At 59.4% G+C, this 16,040-nt stretch overlaps 1 protein-coding gene across 1 annotated transcript in view; it reads right to left on the bottom strand.

The window, feature by feature from the left end:
- The window catches only part of LAMC3 (laminin subunit gamma 3), a 56,792-nt gene that overhangs the window by 27,657 nt on the left and 13,095 nt on the right, over positions 1-16,040 (bottom strand). The window contains exons 2-8 of the mRNA XM_026514199.4: positions 14,343-14,647; positions 10,202-10,332; positions 7,032-7,198; positions 4,838-5,026; positions 4,643-4,760; positions 2,722-2,820; positions 893-1,029 (exon numbers count right to left, since the gene is read on the bottom strand). Of these exons, the coding sequence (XP_026369984.3) occupies positions 893-1,029; positions 2,722-2,820; positions 4,643-4,760; positions 4,838-5,026; positions 7,032-7,198; positions 10,202-10,332; positions 14,343-14,647 (1,146 nt within the window). The remainder of the gene's footprint in view (positions 1-892; positions 1,030-2,721; positions 2,821-4,642; positions 4,761-4,837; positions 5,027-7,031; positions 7,199-10,201; positions 10,333-14,342; positions 14,648-16,040) is intronic.

Below are 16,040 nucleotides of genomic sequence, written 5' to 3'. Positions count from 1 at the left end.
GTCCCGTCTGATGCTAACACCCTAGACCCCCTGCCAGGTGACCTCAAGGCGGGTCCCATCTCAGTCCTGTTTTCTGCGCAGTGTCCAGCAGAGGGCGCACTGCCCCCGTGTCTGGGGCGCCCCAGAGCTGACACCCATCTCCTGCCTGGGGAAGATGCAGGGGTGGGGGGAGTCTGTGGGGGCAGGGCAGGGGCCCCTGTAGGCTGTGATTTAATGTAGAGCTCCACCGCCCTCCGGCTCCAAAGATGTGCGTCCACACAGCTACAGTCGGGACCCAGGGCACCATGGCAGCCCTGGACCCTGCCCCCAGACAGCAGGCCAGCCCAGTAGCTGAGAGCAAAACTCAGGAGCAGACAAACCTGGGGGCCAACCACTAAATTCTGTGACATACCTTTTCTGGGCCTCAGTGGTCTCATCTGTAAAATGGGAATAACAGTACCTACCTTCCAAGGACTCTGGGTTCCCATGCACGTAAAGAGCTCAGCACAGTGCATGGCACACAGCAAGTGCTCAATAAATATAGTCCAGGGGATTGAGCGTGAATCCCCAGCACTAGGACATGTCAAGGGAGGCCAACCTTGATAGACTGATTAGAAACCCCCCACAGGGTCTAAAGGCTGCCCCCAACCCTGCTGGAGGCTAGGGAGGGAGCCAAGGTGTGCAGGTAGGTCCTGGGGAGCGCTGAAGGGTGGAGAGGGGCACATCTTGCATGGTGTGTGTGTGTGTGTGTGTGTGTGTGTGTGTGTGTGTGCCCGTGGGAGATGCTTCCCCTGCAGCCTGAGGCTGCCCCCTCCTTCCCACCCCTTCCCCCAGCACTGCAGGGTATCCCCTGCCTGGGCGGGGAGCAGACCCCCGGGGAGGTTGCTGTGGGGGGATGAGAGGCGCTTCCTACCCTGGCGGAGGTCGGAGAGGATGTGGTGCTCCCGAAACTGGGCAGCGGCCGCACACACCTTGGAGTGGCCGTAGCAGAAGCAGCTGGTGCAGCCGGCCGGGTTGTGGGGCTGCAGGTTGAACGTCCCGGGGCGGCATCTGAAAGGAGCACATGCCCCCGGAGCGGGGGTGGCAAATGAGTCAGGGAGGTTCAGGGGATCCCAGCTAGATCAAGGTCAGAATCACTGGGGACACTTCAAAAAATATATATATATATTTTTTCAGATTTACCAGAGTTGCAAAGATCATGCAGGGAGTTCTGGGGCCTCTTCACCAGCTTTCCCTCATACCAACACCCCAAGTTGCAAGGACGCACTTAACCACGCCGAAACAGTCACGTTAGTTCGCTGATTTACTAAACTCCCGATCTGATTAGGATTTCTGCCCTTTTCCCACCAATGCCAGTTTCCTGGCCTGGATCTGATCCAGGACCACAGCCACCCCCCCCCCCCCCCGTCTGTGCGGTATTCTTGGCATTCACGACCTTGACGCTTTTGAAGAGTAGCGGTCAGATGTTGTGTAGAATGCCCCTCAATTCGGTTTCTCTGATGCGGTCTCATGATTAGACGGGGGCCATGGGTTTGGGGAAGAAATAGAGGGGAAGTGTCCCTCTCGTCACATCACATTGGGGTAAACGACGCCCCTGTGACGTCACCGCGAGTGTTGACCTTCACCGGCTGGTCAAGGTGCTGCCCGCCCTGCGCGCTCCTGCACCGCAAAATGGCCACATTCTCGCCATCAGAACAAAGTCGCTAAATGCAGCGGGCAGCGCGGGGAGTTAAGCCCCAGCCCCCGGAGAGTGGGGTCTTAAAGACGTGTGGACACACGCTGAGACCACCACAGTAATTACCAAATATTTTGCAAGGGAGATACTTGGGGCAATGCAAACATCCTGCTTCTCCTTAAAATTCTGCCCAGTTAGACGGCTCTTGCCCGTGACCGTTACTGTGAAATTCGAACCGATTCCCTATTTCCCCCCTTCCTTCTACATTTATTATTTAGAATTCTTTTGCCAGGAAGAGGTGTCTTCCGTGCCGGTATATTTATTTTCCCCTCATCTGTTTCTATCAGTGTGGACTCGCGGGTATTTATTTGATTCTTTGGGTTATGATCCAACACCGTCATTATTTATTTTGTTGTTCAAATCGTTCCAGCTTTGGGAGCTCTTTCAGGTTGGTGCTTGTGTCCTTTTGACAAAGGCCCCCATCTTGGTTTAGAGTTTTTTCTGTTCGTTTCCATCTGGTTTTGTTTTTCATTAAGCACTTCCTTGCTCTCTGTGATGACCAGACACTCTGGGCTCATCTGGCATGGTCCCGGCCCCAGCCCCGGAATCAGCCATTTCTCCAAGGAGCCCTGGAGAAACCTTTCACAGACTCTGGTCTGCACCTGGGGGCTCTGTGTGAGCTGGCCGGGGCAGACGTATTGGGTTCGTAAGAAGCCGTCAATGACCCCCCGATGCCCAGCCAGCTCTGAGGAACACATCTCCTCAAGCCGCCCCATTTCACAAACAGGCAAACTGAGGCTCAGGAGGACCCCCTCAAGGTTCTCTTTTCTTCTCCCTCTTCCCCTCCCGTGCTCACTCTCTCTCTCTCAAATAAATAAATCTTTCAAAAAAGTATAAACAGTGTCGAAACCTTCAGATAACTTCAAGGATGGCAGACCCATGGTGCTCCAGGAAGGGGGACAGGCGGTGAAATCACCCAGGTCCGTACGGACCCTGCCCCTGCTCCTCTCCCACCACAAGCCCCGAAGTCACTCCCAGCAAGCTGAGGGTTGGGTCGGCTCACCCACCTGTCACACAGGTGGCCTTCCACGTTCTCCTTGCAGGGGCAGCGTCCGCCATGGGGGTCACAGGTGCCCAGGCTGCCGGCCGCACTGCAGGCGCAGGGTCTGCCAAGGAGATGGGACGGTAGGAAAGGTATCCGATGAGCGGTTCTGGAGGGAGGCTAGCCCATCCTCCTGGGAGGGAACTTCTCCATCCTTCCCCATTCCCTAGAGGACCAGGAGGCAGGCTGACCCAAGAGCCTGCCGCCTGGCTTTTACTACTCCCACCTTGCCAAGGAAGGGACCCATCCACTCACCTGAAGAAGGATCCATCTGCCGACCCACCCACTCATTCACCTGTACATTCTTCCAACCACCCATCCATTTATTCATCCTTCCAGCCTTCTATCGATTGACCCACCCACCCATCTATGCACCTTTCCATCCATCCATCCATCCATCCATCCATCCATCCATCCATCCATCTATCCAATTATCCATCCATCCATCCAATCATCCATCCATCCAATCATCCATCCATCCAATCATCCATCCATCCATCCATCCATCCATCCATCCATCCATCCGCCATCCGACAAGACATGGTTCCTGCCCTCACAAAGCCTACAGTCAACTGAAGACTGACAAGCAAACAGGTAGGTGCTGTATTTTGATATGTTCTGTGAGGAAATGCGAAAGGCTATAGGTACACCAAGGAGCTTGGGGTAAGGGACAAGAGGACAGGTAGAGGGAAGAATTCCTGGGGGAGTGATACCTCGGCTGAGAGCTGTAGAAAGCAGAGGGGTTTGCTCGACAAGGCCAGGAGAGGCAGGGGGTTGCAAGGAGAATACTCCGGGGTAGGAGCATATGCAAAGGCCCAGCGGCCTGAGAAACCCTGGGGAGACACGCAAGTTCCTGTCTCATGGCCAGAGTTGTGCCTAGACTCACTGAATATTCTGTGGGGGCATCCAAGACTCCCCATCCAGCCCCAATGCATTTCCTCTGCCTTTCAAATACACAAAGAGCCTGTTGTAACCAAAGCCAAGTTCGTTTAAGTGTTTCTGAGATTCTAAGAGCTTTATTTTTTCGGTCATGGGTGTTTCTCAATCAAGTGATTGGGTTAGACCGGCATGTTAGACCCCTGAGGTCTGGACCCGGGGAGCCCGTCTGTCTCTCTCCCCTTGGATGCCCCAGCAGCACCGCAGACTCAGTCTCCCCCCGTATTGTGCTCCCTGTCGTGAATGGCCTCCCTACACCCAGGGGTAGGGGCTCAGCCTTCACCCCTACTTCTTCTGCTCCCTGATGATCACCTCCTGCCAACTCTGCCTTCCAAGGGGCTCTGCAATCTGTCCGGTTCTCTGCCTCTCTGTGGCCAAACCCTAGTGCGAGCTGCCACGTCTCCCAGCTGTTCCTGCTGCAGCCTCTACCCCAGCCTCCAACCTCATCCCACTCCTGCTTCGTGCCTGTCCACAGCTCCTCCTGAGGCCTCCGAGGCCCCTCGGACCGTCCTCCTCTGTGCACCCTCCTGCCCTGTACCCCCCGCTCATCCATACTGAGCTTTGCCTTGCACTTGCCTCTGAGCCTTTGCATGTGCTCTTCCTCCACCTGGAACACCTGTCCCTCTGCCCTATCTTGGCAGCCCTCCCTTCTCAGGCCTCACACTAGAACTCCGTGCCTCTCGTGGGAAGCCTGCCCTTGACCCCCAAGACCAGCCGGGCTTCCATGGGACTCATGGCCTGTCTCACAGTTTCCAGGGACTGAGTGTCTCTAGTCCTTGCATGGGACTGGGGGGACTGGGGTAAGAATGAGACGGAATGACGGACAGAGGGATGGAAGGAAGGAGGGAAAGACAGCTACTATCCTCTTCCTCCCACTTCCTGGCATTCATGTCCAGTCCACCAGCTGTGCCCTGCGTGGCCGTCCACACCCGCTGCCCTGGCCGCCTCACCTGCAGCCTCCCTCACTGAGCGAGTGGAACCCGGGCCGGCAGCGGTCACACTTCCAGCCCGTCACCGTGGGCTTGCAGACGCAGGTCCCCGAGGCGTCACACTGGAGGCGCAGGGAGCCTGGGGGAGGAAGGGCACAGGGCAGCGGGGGCCCCGATCGGGGCAGGGGGCGGGGGCCAGGAGGTGGGGCCTGCTACCTGCCGGGTGGCAGTCACAGGGCTGGCACAGCGTCCGAGGGCTCCAGCGATAGAAGTCCTCCTGGCAGCGCTCGCAGTGTGGCCCGGCCGTGTGGTCCCGGCAGCGGAGGCAGCGCCCGCCGTGGCCCGTGCTGCGGAAGAGCTCCCGGTCGAAGGCGCACTCCTCCGAGTGGCCACTGCAGTTGCAGGCTGTGGGCAGGAGGCAGGGGGCGGCGCGTGAGTGGCTGGCGCCCAGCGGTGGGGGAGGCTGGGCCCATCGGCCTCCTGGTGATGAAGGAGCCGGCAGCTCCAGGAAGGTCCAGGATGAGTGCAGGCCCAGCTTGATCAAGGATATAGAGACCAGTCGACTGATCTTCCCAGACAGGACTCTCAAGAGCAAAGGGGGCCCCAAGACCCAGGACCCTCCCAGGAGAGCCGGACACACCATCCGCAGGCACGGATCACGGCTGGCCACCTTCTGGAGTGGCCGTGTGGCTCACTCCTAGCTGTCCCGTGGATCCTCTCAGCCCTAAGAATTGCATAGACCTGGCTCCTAGTGACCATGAGGTTATTCCGAGGCGGAAATACAGGTCACCCCTTCACTCACTAATTCATTAAAAAAGGAGTATGTACTAAGGGTCGCTCCGGCAGTCTCAACTCCCATGGTGAGCCCAGATTGGGGGGCCCAGCGAGTAGCACGAACAGGGCTGCCCACTGTTTGACAGGGGCCAGATGCAGCAAGCAAGTGGAAGTCCTACAGGCAGAGGGCTGCAGGGAGGCTCTGGGAGCTGAAGGAGGGACCCGACGGGCTGTCCTCAGGGCGGGGGGAGTCCCAGGCAGGAGGTGAGGGCCACAGCATAAACCGTGGACAGCCAGAGAAGATCTACCCAGTGCTGGGCAGCTGGCAGGTCACCTGATGGGCCACCTGACGGGACAGGGAGGGATGTGGGGGCAGCTATGGGGTCAAGAGGTCAGCAGAGCCTGATCCAGGGAGGCCAGACAGCCATGGTCAGTAGACTTCACTTTGGAGCAAGGCCAGCTTTGGGAGGGTCCGCCAGGGGCTGGGAGTAATTGTGCTGGCACTTTACAAGGGCCTCAGGCCGCGGGTGGAGCCGGGTTGGAGGCTGGCTAGCAGGGCAGGGGGAGAGTCAGGCCTGGAGAAGGGGTGATGGGGCTGGGACCAAGGCAGACTACACAGGATACAGTCAGGTGGGCTGGAGGGACCTGGGTGAGGCCGAGCTCAGGGCTGCCTGCGCCGGGGGGTGGCAAGCGGTCAGGCACAAAGCCCCGGCTTCCCGGCTGATGGTGGAGAGGACAGAGATGTGACCACTGGGCAAGGACATGACAGAAGAAGTGGTCTGGCTTTTTGTGTCCCCATCATGGAGACAGCCTCAGGCTCAGAATGGGTGAGCCAGCCAGCACCGCCTCCTTGGCCCCAGGGAGGGCTTCCTGGTGGAGGCAGGCCAGTGAGGGCAACAGAACCCCATGAGGACCACGGTGGCCCTGGGAAGCTCCCGCAGGCAGCACTACGCTGTTCACAGGACAGGCTGTCCCCCTCCCCGCCCCAGCTCTGGCTGCCAGCAGTCGGGATCCAGGGCCCGGTGATGGCCAGCTACACACGGGGAGCCCAAAGCAGTTCAGGTGACTATCAGGGGGGCAGGTCAGGGCTCGGAGCCCTGGGAAGCTGGGGTGGGGGCTGGGACTGATGGTGACGGACAGTCCCAACCCCACTGTGTGCAGCCCCACGTCCCCGGGGAAGGTATGCCGGCCCCATCCTCTCTAGCCTGGCTCTGAGGTTCTGTGGTCAAAGCCACATCACATGGGGACCAGGACATCAAAGGCTGCCTGGGGGGCCGTGGGAGAGGCTGGGTGGGCAGGTCAGCACCCCCCAGGACCTGGGGCCTTCTGTTCTGGCTTTCATTAGCAGCTGTAGTGGGAGCCATTGAAACAAAGAACAGCGGGGGGGGCCTTCCCAGCCCTCCCGCCCACAGCCGCTCAACCTGGGGATTTGGTCTGGGGGATCGCTTTGTGCTCTGTAGGGGCAAGACGGAGGAACACAGGCCCCCTCCCGCTCTCTCCCCGCCCCTCCTCATCCCTGCAGCGACAGGGGGGCTTAGCATCAGGAGCAGCCCCTGCTGCCGGGTCTCAGGGAGTCTGCTCCCCCGCCAGAGCCACGGCCTCTGGCCTCCGGTGCCCAGAGTCCCAGGACACTCACGCACACACTCGTTGGCAGCCTCGGCCGTGCCCCGGGCCCACGGGCGGTCCTGGAAGAAGGGCAGGCAGCGCTCGCAGTCGGTGCCCGTGGTGTTGTGCTGGCACCGGCAGACCAGCCGGCCCGCCGCGTCGGGACCACACTCACTGGCGTGCCCGTTGCACTTGCACCTGGGGGAACACGGAGATTGGGGTCCAGAAACTGGGGAAGGCACCGTCAGAGGAGGGGCTCATCCAGGTAGCCCCTGATCCGGCCGCTCAGTGACGGAGCTGCAGGGAAGCCCTACTATGAGCCCGGGGGGGCAACAGTAACGGAAAGCTGGCCACGCTGCGCTCTTCTGAGCTCCGGCCGCGGACAAACCCAGGGTCTTCACGAGCCTGCTATCCTTCCCATTCCACGGGTGGGGGAACTGAGGCACACATAGGCTATCCCAGGCCAGCTGTTAGGAATGGCAACATTTGCGAGGCTGCTGCTGCAGGAGTCCTAGCCGAGAGGGACCCAGAAAGAAGTCCTCCCAGTCTCCAGGTGGAAGGTAGGGCAGCCCCCAGGCGGGGTGGAGGAAGGGGGCAGCCAGCGAGTTGCCTCACGCAGTCCTCCTTCGTGTCTACAGGGGTGAGAAAGAGGTCGCTCCTTACCGAGGACGGCCCCCAACTCATCTCAAGTCTGCGGTGAGTCTGTGCCTCTGGGACAGCCCCTGGGGCCCGCGTCCCACTGCATCCAGCTGTCCACAGGGACAGGCGACTGGCAGAACTGGGCAGACACAAGTGAGCCCGTGGGGCCACCACGACGTCCAGCTTCCAGCCTTCCTCTGTGCCGCCCCTAACCAAGCTTATACCTTCTTGTGGGAGCGTCCCTGCTGCAGTGGGAGGGACCACCCCCGCCCCCATTTCACAGATGAGGAAACAGAGGCTCAGGCCACGAAGGACAGGTGCTGAGTGGCCGGGCTAGAATCTGCCGCCTGCTCTACTCCACGCAGACCCTGCGCCCCCGGACACGCGGTGGCTCCCGTAAGCTACGTTCCATGCTCCGCACTCAGTGGGTGTTAGGAAATTGCTGACCGCTGCCAGCACCCCCAGTGTCTTCTCTACTTTGGGGACACAGGGCTTGGGGGGGGCACAGGGCATTGTTTCCTCCACGGGAGCCCCTGGTAGGCAGGGAACGCCCCAGCATTTCTGGCGGGGTGAGGTGGACACCAAGCAGTCTTGAGAGATGGTGATCCCTGGTCTTGGGACAAGGGACCGCCCATGTCCCCGGGGAGGTCTGCAAACACCACCCTCCTCCATGAAGCCCTCTGACCCCCAGGGAAAGAATGAAATTCTTCTAGGCCATTGTGGGACTCAGGGTACCAGCCCACCTGCCCCCCAGCCAGCTGCAGGCCCGAGGGTGGTCTGGCTCTGACAGCTGGGGCCCAGATGTTCTCTGGCCCGAAGCCCCCTGACAGCAGGCGCTGGAGCTTGCCACCAGCCCGCCATCCATGGAGAGCGCCTCCTCCCAGTGGTTTGACCCAAATCAGGTGTGCGAGTGGCAGGGGAAGAGGCGCAGAGGGGCCCTCATAGACACCCCACCTCTCCTTCACTCCCAGCCCCAGCGTGCCCCGGAGGGGGCAGACACTGCGAGCGCAGGCAGCTGGGCCCTGCGTTCCCTTTCTGCACTTCTCCACCTCTCTGAACGCCACCCAAGTGTCCCCGCGTTCCAGAAGCTCCTTGCTTCCCACCCACACAGGCCATCACCCCCACAGCAAGCTGACTTCCCATCCCAGACAGCCTGCAGACCCGCAAGCTTCTCTCTGCCCTACCACCCGCTTCCACGGCCACTTTCCTAACGTTCTCTGTCTTCTCTCCCCTTCTATCCTTCCACATGTGATGTCAGGGGGTTGGGGCCTTTTCAAACCCTGTGACTACCCTGGCCAAATCCTTCCACGGCTTCCCACTGCCTGTGGGACATGAATGAACTCGGTCCATCTTCCAGCCTTGTCTCCGGACGCGGCACACATGGGCCCTTCTGCCCCGGATGCTGGCCTCCTCCCACCTTGGCTGGGCCCCCCGTCTGCAGAGCAGTCTCCCTGACCGCCGGAGTACCCTGCCCTGGCCCCCATCCTCGTTACTCTGGGGTGCGCGGACATGTTCCTTGGAGAGTAATCTGATTACTGTCTACCACCCCCTTGAGGTTGGGGCGGGAACACCTCTGTCTTCCTCTTTCTTTTCCAAGAAGGAAGCCCCCAAGCGTTCCTGCTGACGACACCGTGTGTGCCTGCCCTGGTTCCACAGCCCGCCACGCGTGCCCAGTACTGGCGGCCACGCGGGAGACAGGCTGGGGATGTTGAGGAAGACAAGGCCTTTGCCCTTAGGGCAGCCCCGGCTTCCCAGAGAGCAGAGACGTGCAGCCAGCACCAGGGGTCCAGACAGCAGAGCCCAGCACTTCCCACAGGAGAGAGGGGGCCAAAAACGCAGCCCCTGCTCACTTGGGGCCCCTTCCAAGTAGTCGGCCGTAGGGCTCTGGAGTGGCCTGAGCTGTTCGTCTGCACGGAGGTGCCTCAAAGTCTTATTAAAAACGTTTGGGTCCCCATGAAGCCTGACCATGCCCAAGGTTAGCAGGAGACTGAGGCAGGAACGGGGTGGATGGGCTTCGTGGTTTGTAAAACCAGGAGTGATGACAGGAGTAAAGCTTTGTAAGCTTCAAGCCCTGCACCTGCCCGTGTCATCCCTAACCAGCTTGCCTTGGAAAGAAAAAGGAGGAAGGGGGGAAGGGAAAGGAACAGAAGGGAAGGAAGGAAGGATGAGGAAGGGAGGAAGGGAAGATGGAAAGGAGGAGGGGAAGGAAGAAGGAAGGAAGAAGGAAGGAAGGAAGGAATGCAGGGAGGGAGGACAAAAGCGAAGGGGCAGGGACCCCCAGGTGGAGGGATCAGAGGCGTGAAGGTCTCACCGGTCCCGCGCACGGTGGTGGAAACAGCTGATGCAGGAAATGCAGGAGCTGGGATGGGGCTGGGCCATGAAGGCCTTGAACGCCGGGCCCAGGGCACCAGGATCCTGTCCCCCCCGACCCTGAGAATTCTGAAATGGCTCCTTCACCTGCCACAGCAGCCACTGGCTGACCCCCACATGGCGGCCGCCTTCTTTCTGCCCACCGCTCAGGGTCCTGGGGTCCCCGGCCCCACCGTCCTGCCTCCCACCTACCTGCCACCCACAGAGAGGTCGGACACGGCATAGTAGTAGGACTGCAGCACCTTGGGGTCCTTGAAGATGTCGTCCCCAAACGTGTTGAGCCGGTCCAGGGAGATGAGGAGCTCGGTGCTGGTGACCCACTCCTGGGGGGGGGGGGGGGACAGAGGAGGGAAGGCATCAGCAGGCTCCTGAGTATTTGCTCTCACCCTGCTCTGCTTGAAGGTCCAGCTGGCTGCGCTGGGGGTCTCCTGGGCCCCAGGGACAAACCTTGCTTAGACAAATCCCAAAAACGGTGCAGAAATAAGGAGCCTGTGCTTTGGGATCATGCCCGTCTGGGGGCCAGGCCGCTTATAGGCTGTGCAACTTTGGGGAGTTACTCAACGTCTCGGAGGGTCCCCTTCCCCATCTGTAAAATGGGACAAGGAACTGTGCCAACCCCACAAGGGTGTTTGGAGGAGGATGGCCAATGGCAGCAGTGGGGCGTGGGGTAGGGTCACGCCCAGTAAGTGGCCGAGGTGCTGGGACGCAGGGCCGAAGCAGCCCAACCTATCACTTGTCACGCAGGTCACTTAACTTCTCCCAGCGGCTTCTGCGCCCACATCCTAGAGATTAGCGGAGGGAGGACATGTCCCAGTGCCCTTCTCCCCCACTCAGCTGGGCCTGATGCGGGGCAGGTCCTAGCTTCCAGGCTTCCCACACGCTTAGGCTCCCACAGCCAGTCCCCTGCCCCAGGTGACACCTGTCCCTACAAGAGTAGGGATTTGGGGCCCCTTGTTCTCACGGCATCCCCAGCCCCCAGGCTCTGCCTGGCACGTAGCAGGCGCTCAGTAAATACTTGCTGATGGCTGAATGACACCTCCCCCTGGAAGAGCGCGGCGGGGAAGGAGGGGAGAGCCCACGTGAAGGCTGACATTTTCATCCGCCTGCTGTTATAATCAGAGGTACACAGAGGCAGCTCCAGCTGAATTTTAATCAGCGTTTTAATTCAGCCCAGGAGCTCCTGGTTTAGCAATCAGGCCCATCAGGGCAGAAACGAACTTCTGGCAAAGTCTGTCTTCGGGTCCCAGCATGAAACGTAAGCCAGCGGGTCTCTGTGGCTCCCTCTGAGCTCAGTAGCTCGCCAGCCCACTGCCTGGGACCCGGGGCCTCTGCTCAAGGAGGTTTCTGCTGGGGAGGAAGGGGCCGGTACCAGAAAAACTTAAGTGGGAGCCTTAGCACCGAGCCGAGTTTGAAAGTGCCCGTCACTCCTCAAAGCAAAATGCCTCGCAAATGTCAGTGTGCCTTCAGGGATCTGGTTAAAACACAGCCTCTGAGGCAGAGGTCAGGGGCAGGGCCTGAGGCTCTGCCTTTCTAGCAAATGCCCAGGCCGTGCTGATGCTGCCGGGTCCCTGGAGCAGAGAGCTAGTGCCTGGGACGGGGGAGCCCAGCATGCATGGGGCTGTGGGCTGGGAGAGAGAGGGGAATTTGTTCCCTCGGCCCGAATCGTATGGGACTCCTCCTGATGCCTTAAAGGTCATTTCAGGGCAACCCGGAGCCCCAAGGTACAATGGGCTTTTGCAGCTTATAATGGCCCCAGCCAAAACCACGAGTGGGCTCTCAGGCAGATTTCGGCCAGACTCTGGGGTCCAGGATGTGGCATTACGAGGCAGGGGGCGGGGAGCTTGTGCTTCAGCCAGCACCCCGCAGAGGAGACGCTCAGGTGGCCACTCGGGTCTGGTGGCCCGATTCTGCCGTGGCAAGCCGGCCTTCTCCCCAGGGTCCCTGGCCCCTCATGGGGAACAGAGGGACCCAAGACCCCGCAGCACGCGGACACACCCTTCATTACTTCCCACCCAAAATGCTCCAAGTCCTCAGAGGAAGCCACCGTCCCAGATGTGCCCAGAAGGAAGGACAGAAGGGCAAGGTGGGTTTGTCTTTTGTCATCCTTCTCTGACCTTGGGTTCCACCTGGGAGCAGGGGGCTGGGTGGGGGGAGCATTTCTGAAGACGTTGTTTCTCTGTCGGGACAACGCCCAGCACATAGGAGACAACAAGTCATGGAAGGGTCTCAGCCTGAGCCTCTGCCCCGGGGTGATGGCTCAGACACAGGAACAGGGGGCCCAACCCTCTGCTTGTCTTCTGATGACCTTGGCTAATAATTGGTAATCTACAGAGCTTGGAGCCCCGTGGAGAAGAAATTGTCATTTTAAACAGAATCACGATGATGACATGCGAACATTTTTAATGAGACAAAGAGGACCTGGGCATCTGGAAATGTGATCCTGTATCTTAAAGGATTAGCCTTGCCCAAAGAGAGGCCTGGCCTTTGTCCCCCCGCTCCTGGGAGGTCGCTTCTAAGTCCTTGGAGTGCCCTGTTTGATAAGAGTGTCTTTGCTCGCCCGTGGTCTTGGGCCTCTCCAGACAGTCTATGCTAACAACTGGTTTATACGGGTGCCTTGGGCCGCATAGGATCAGCTTGCCCTCTGCGGGAGCGGAAGGTTAAGGTCAGCAATGTGACCTAGACCGGCCGTCTATGTGACCGACTCCTAGGCAGAGGCGAACCTCCCTGGTTGACAGTACCCTCCATACCGTCACATGGTTGGTGGGAGAAATAAATGCCGTTCCCACGACTCTACTGGGAGAGGACGACGGGAAGCCCCACACCTGGTCCTTCCTGGACCCGGCTCCGGGCACCTCTTGTCGCTGGGGTTTTCACGGCTGTCTTGAGTTCTGTGAGTCCCTCAAGACCATCACTGAACCTCAGGGTGGTCTTGGGGACCCCAAACCACCTGATTCCACGTGCTCCTGTGCTGGGCAGCCCGAGCAGGGACATAATTCCTCCTGGGCCTAAGTGTTCCTTTTAGAGAGAAACAGGAATTCTACCCCTCGCGCCCTGTTTATCTCTGACCAGCAAAGGGAATGTTCTGAGCCTGTCGAGAGAAGGCAGGGCAGACTTTCTCGGCACAGGAGACCCAGGGACCTGGACTAGAGGGTTGACCAGCGCTCAGAAACATCCAGCAGAGCTCCACGTCTGTAGGTGAAAGGTCACTGACACTCAGGAATGTGGCCATGCGTGGGGACCAATACTGGTAAGGCCACGAACCTGAGCAGACCCCGGTGGGCTGGACAGCGGGACGTGTGAACGGACATGGCTACGGGCCTCTCCTTGAGCCACTGGGAGCTCTTCCCTTCAAAGTGTGATTGGGTACCTCTTACGTGCCAAGCACGGTGTCAGCCGCTTCACAGTTGCCTGTCCACACCAGGCAATTCTAATCAAAATTCATTAAAATAAGACTTAAGGGGCACCTGGGTGGCTCAGTCGGTTAAGCATCTGTCTTCAGTTCTGGTCATGATCTCAGGGTCCTGGGATTGAGCCCCACATCAGGCTCCCTGCTCAGTGGGGAGTCTGCTTCTCCTTTTTCCTCTGCTGCCCCCTCTCCTGCTCCTGTTCTCTTTCAAATAAATAAACTCTTAAAAAAATAATAATAAAATAACTTCAATTCCTCGGTCACGCTAGTCTCATTTCTAGGGTTCTACAGACATGTGGTTAGTGGCTACCATCCTGGACGACGCAGCTAGAGATGACTTCTGCACTGTAGAATATTCTGGAGAGCACCACCTTACAGCACGGAACCAGGACTCTACGATTCCCAAACTCATGTTCTTTTCACATTTCTCATTTTATCCTCATAAAGCCCCCGGGGACACACGGGGCAGGCAATGGTATCAGTTCACAGAGGAAGGAAGCAAGGCCCTCGGGAGAGTGCTCTAGAAGGTTCTAGAAAGAGCACAAGTGAGGAGTCAGGACACTCAGGTTCTGGTCCGGGCCCTTCCACCAACTCATGCATGCCCCTGGCAAACCCCTTCACCAGTCCAGGCCTCAGTGTCCCCCGCCACATAAGGAAGGGCTCCCGGGAGCCACAGGGCTCTGCCACAGCAGGCAGGGGAAGGGACACTTCTGCTTGGCTGAGCAGGTCCTCCTCCATGTATCTCAGTGGCGGAGTCCACAACACGCATAGACACCACAAAGGCCTCTGTTGTTTAAGATCTGAAAACCGTGGGATCCCATAGGACCCCCTGTGTCCTTCCATTCGTGACTTTCCTGTGCTCCCCCAGGCCCAGGGATCCCCCCCTGCAGCCCAGTCCCGACTCGCCAGGCCCGGCTCCCCTCTGACCTGCAACACGGGGCTCTCCTCGAAGTTGTAAGCGCTGGGCCGGCCCTCCAGCGTGGAGAAGGCCACGTTACCGCCACTCAGCGGGGAGATGTCGCTGAACTCAGAGGTGCAGAAGGCCACGCGCTCGTCCTCGCCAGGGCGCAGGTACTGGCCCTCGGGCCTGCCGTAGGTCTTCTGGCAGGAGGCACTGTAGTACTGGTAGGGCTCCCACGGGCCGCTGGCCTGGGTGCGCTTGTAGATGGCAAAGCTCTCGGGGCGGCTGGTGTGGAATTTCAGCCTCACGTAGGTGATCTCGTAAGCCTTCCCTGCGGCAGGAAGACATGGACCCATTTTACGGCAGGGAAGGGGGGGTCAGAGTCCTGGGGCAGGGAGAGTCGAGGGGCAACGCGGTGTGAACTATCTCGGGTGGGTCATTAGAGGCTGTCTGGAGCGCTGTGCTCGGTGTGCCATGATCGCTTAGTGATGCCTGTCCAGGGGCGCTGGAACTGGATGGAAAGTGAACACTGCTATGCTTCCTAGACGCCTGCCATCCCTCACCTAGGCCAACTTGCCTTCCTGCACAGGATCTGAATGGTAACACCCCTGACAGGCCTCCAACCCTTTTTGCTCAAATATCTCTAGCAACGGGATGTTGCCACATCCTGAGGAAGGCCGCTTTACCATTAGAAAGTTATTTCTTTTACTACACTCCAGCAAAGCCAACCGTTCCACCCGCGTCTTTAGGCTCATTCCTCCCCTGTGATTTCAGACCCTTGGAGTCTGGAACGCCCCGTTCCAACTCCCCCGAACCCTAATGCAACCCTCCCAGGACTCTCAATTCTTCTGGTGTCCCTTTAACTTCTCTCTTGGTCCAAATTTCTCAAGAGAAGTCTACGTCTGCTTGGCCCCACAGCCTCACCTTCCAACTTGGCCCTCAGTCCATTGCAATTCAGCTTCTCCAGGCTACTCTATGGAAAGTGCTCTTACAAAGCCCCCTCACCAATAGCCCTCCATGGCCACAGCCGGGGGGCCTGAATTCCCGGGCCACTGGCCAACCCCCCAGGCCTCTGTGCAGCCCACCCTCCTGGGTCACGCTCCTGGGCTGCTCCTCAGAGCTCCCTGTTCATCCCCTCCCCCAGTGCCTCCTCCTCCGTCCGCTTCAGCCCTGCCCCCTCTCCCACACTGCTGACACCAAGAAGGGGGAGCTTCCAGCTTCGGTCCGCCCTGCCCTCCTCTCTGCCCAGCTCCCCCCATCACATCCCGGGAGTCCCCACAACAATGACCCAGATCCCCCACAAGGACTCCGGGCTGTGCTGGAGGTCGGGATGGGCAGGAGGGTTGTGGGTGGGAGCAGGGCGGGCAGGGAGGAAAGTCTGTCCCTGCGTCCTCACCGGCCGTCAGGGGTTGTCCACGAGCAGTGCCTGAGAACAGAGGAACGAAGTCGTGCTGGGGGATTGTGCTGGGGGATCGGGAGCAACAGAAGAGGACTAGCTGGGAGAGGGAGGGTGGCTGTTTCTGGGGTGGGGGGGCTGGGTGAGTGGTAGGGGGAGATGGGGAGTGGCCTCCACAGTTCGCTGAGCATCGGCCCCTCTAAACCCAGGGCGTGCCTGTCTGTAAAACAAGCAGGAAATCAAGGGCCGACTTAGAAGGTGACTTCCCTGGACATCCCCACCCGCTCCTCACGGTCCTATACGCTCCACATGGGTGCCCCTCCTCACC

Source organism: Ursus arctos, unplaced genomic scaffold, assembly GCF_023065955.2.
Source record: "Ursus arctos isolate Adak ecotype North America unplaced genomic scaffold, UrsArc2.0 scaffold_18, whole genome shotgun sequence".
Taxonomy (NCBI): domain Eukaryota; kingdom Metazoa; phylum Chordata; class Mammalia; order Carnivora; family Ursidae; genus Ursus; species Ursus arctos.
Note: the sequence above shows the minus strand (reverse complement) of the source record. Positions and strands in the feature narration are given on the sequence as shown.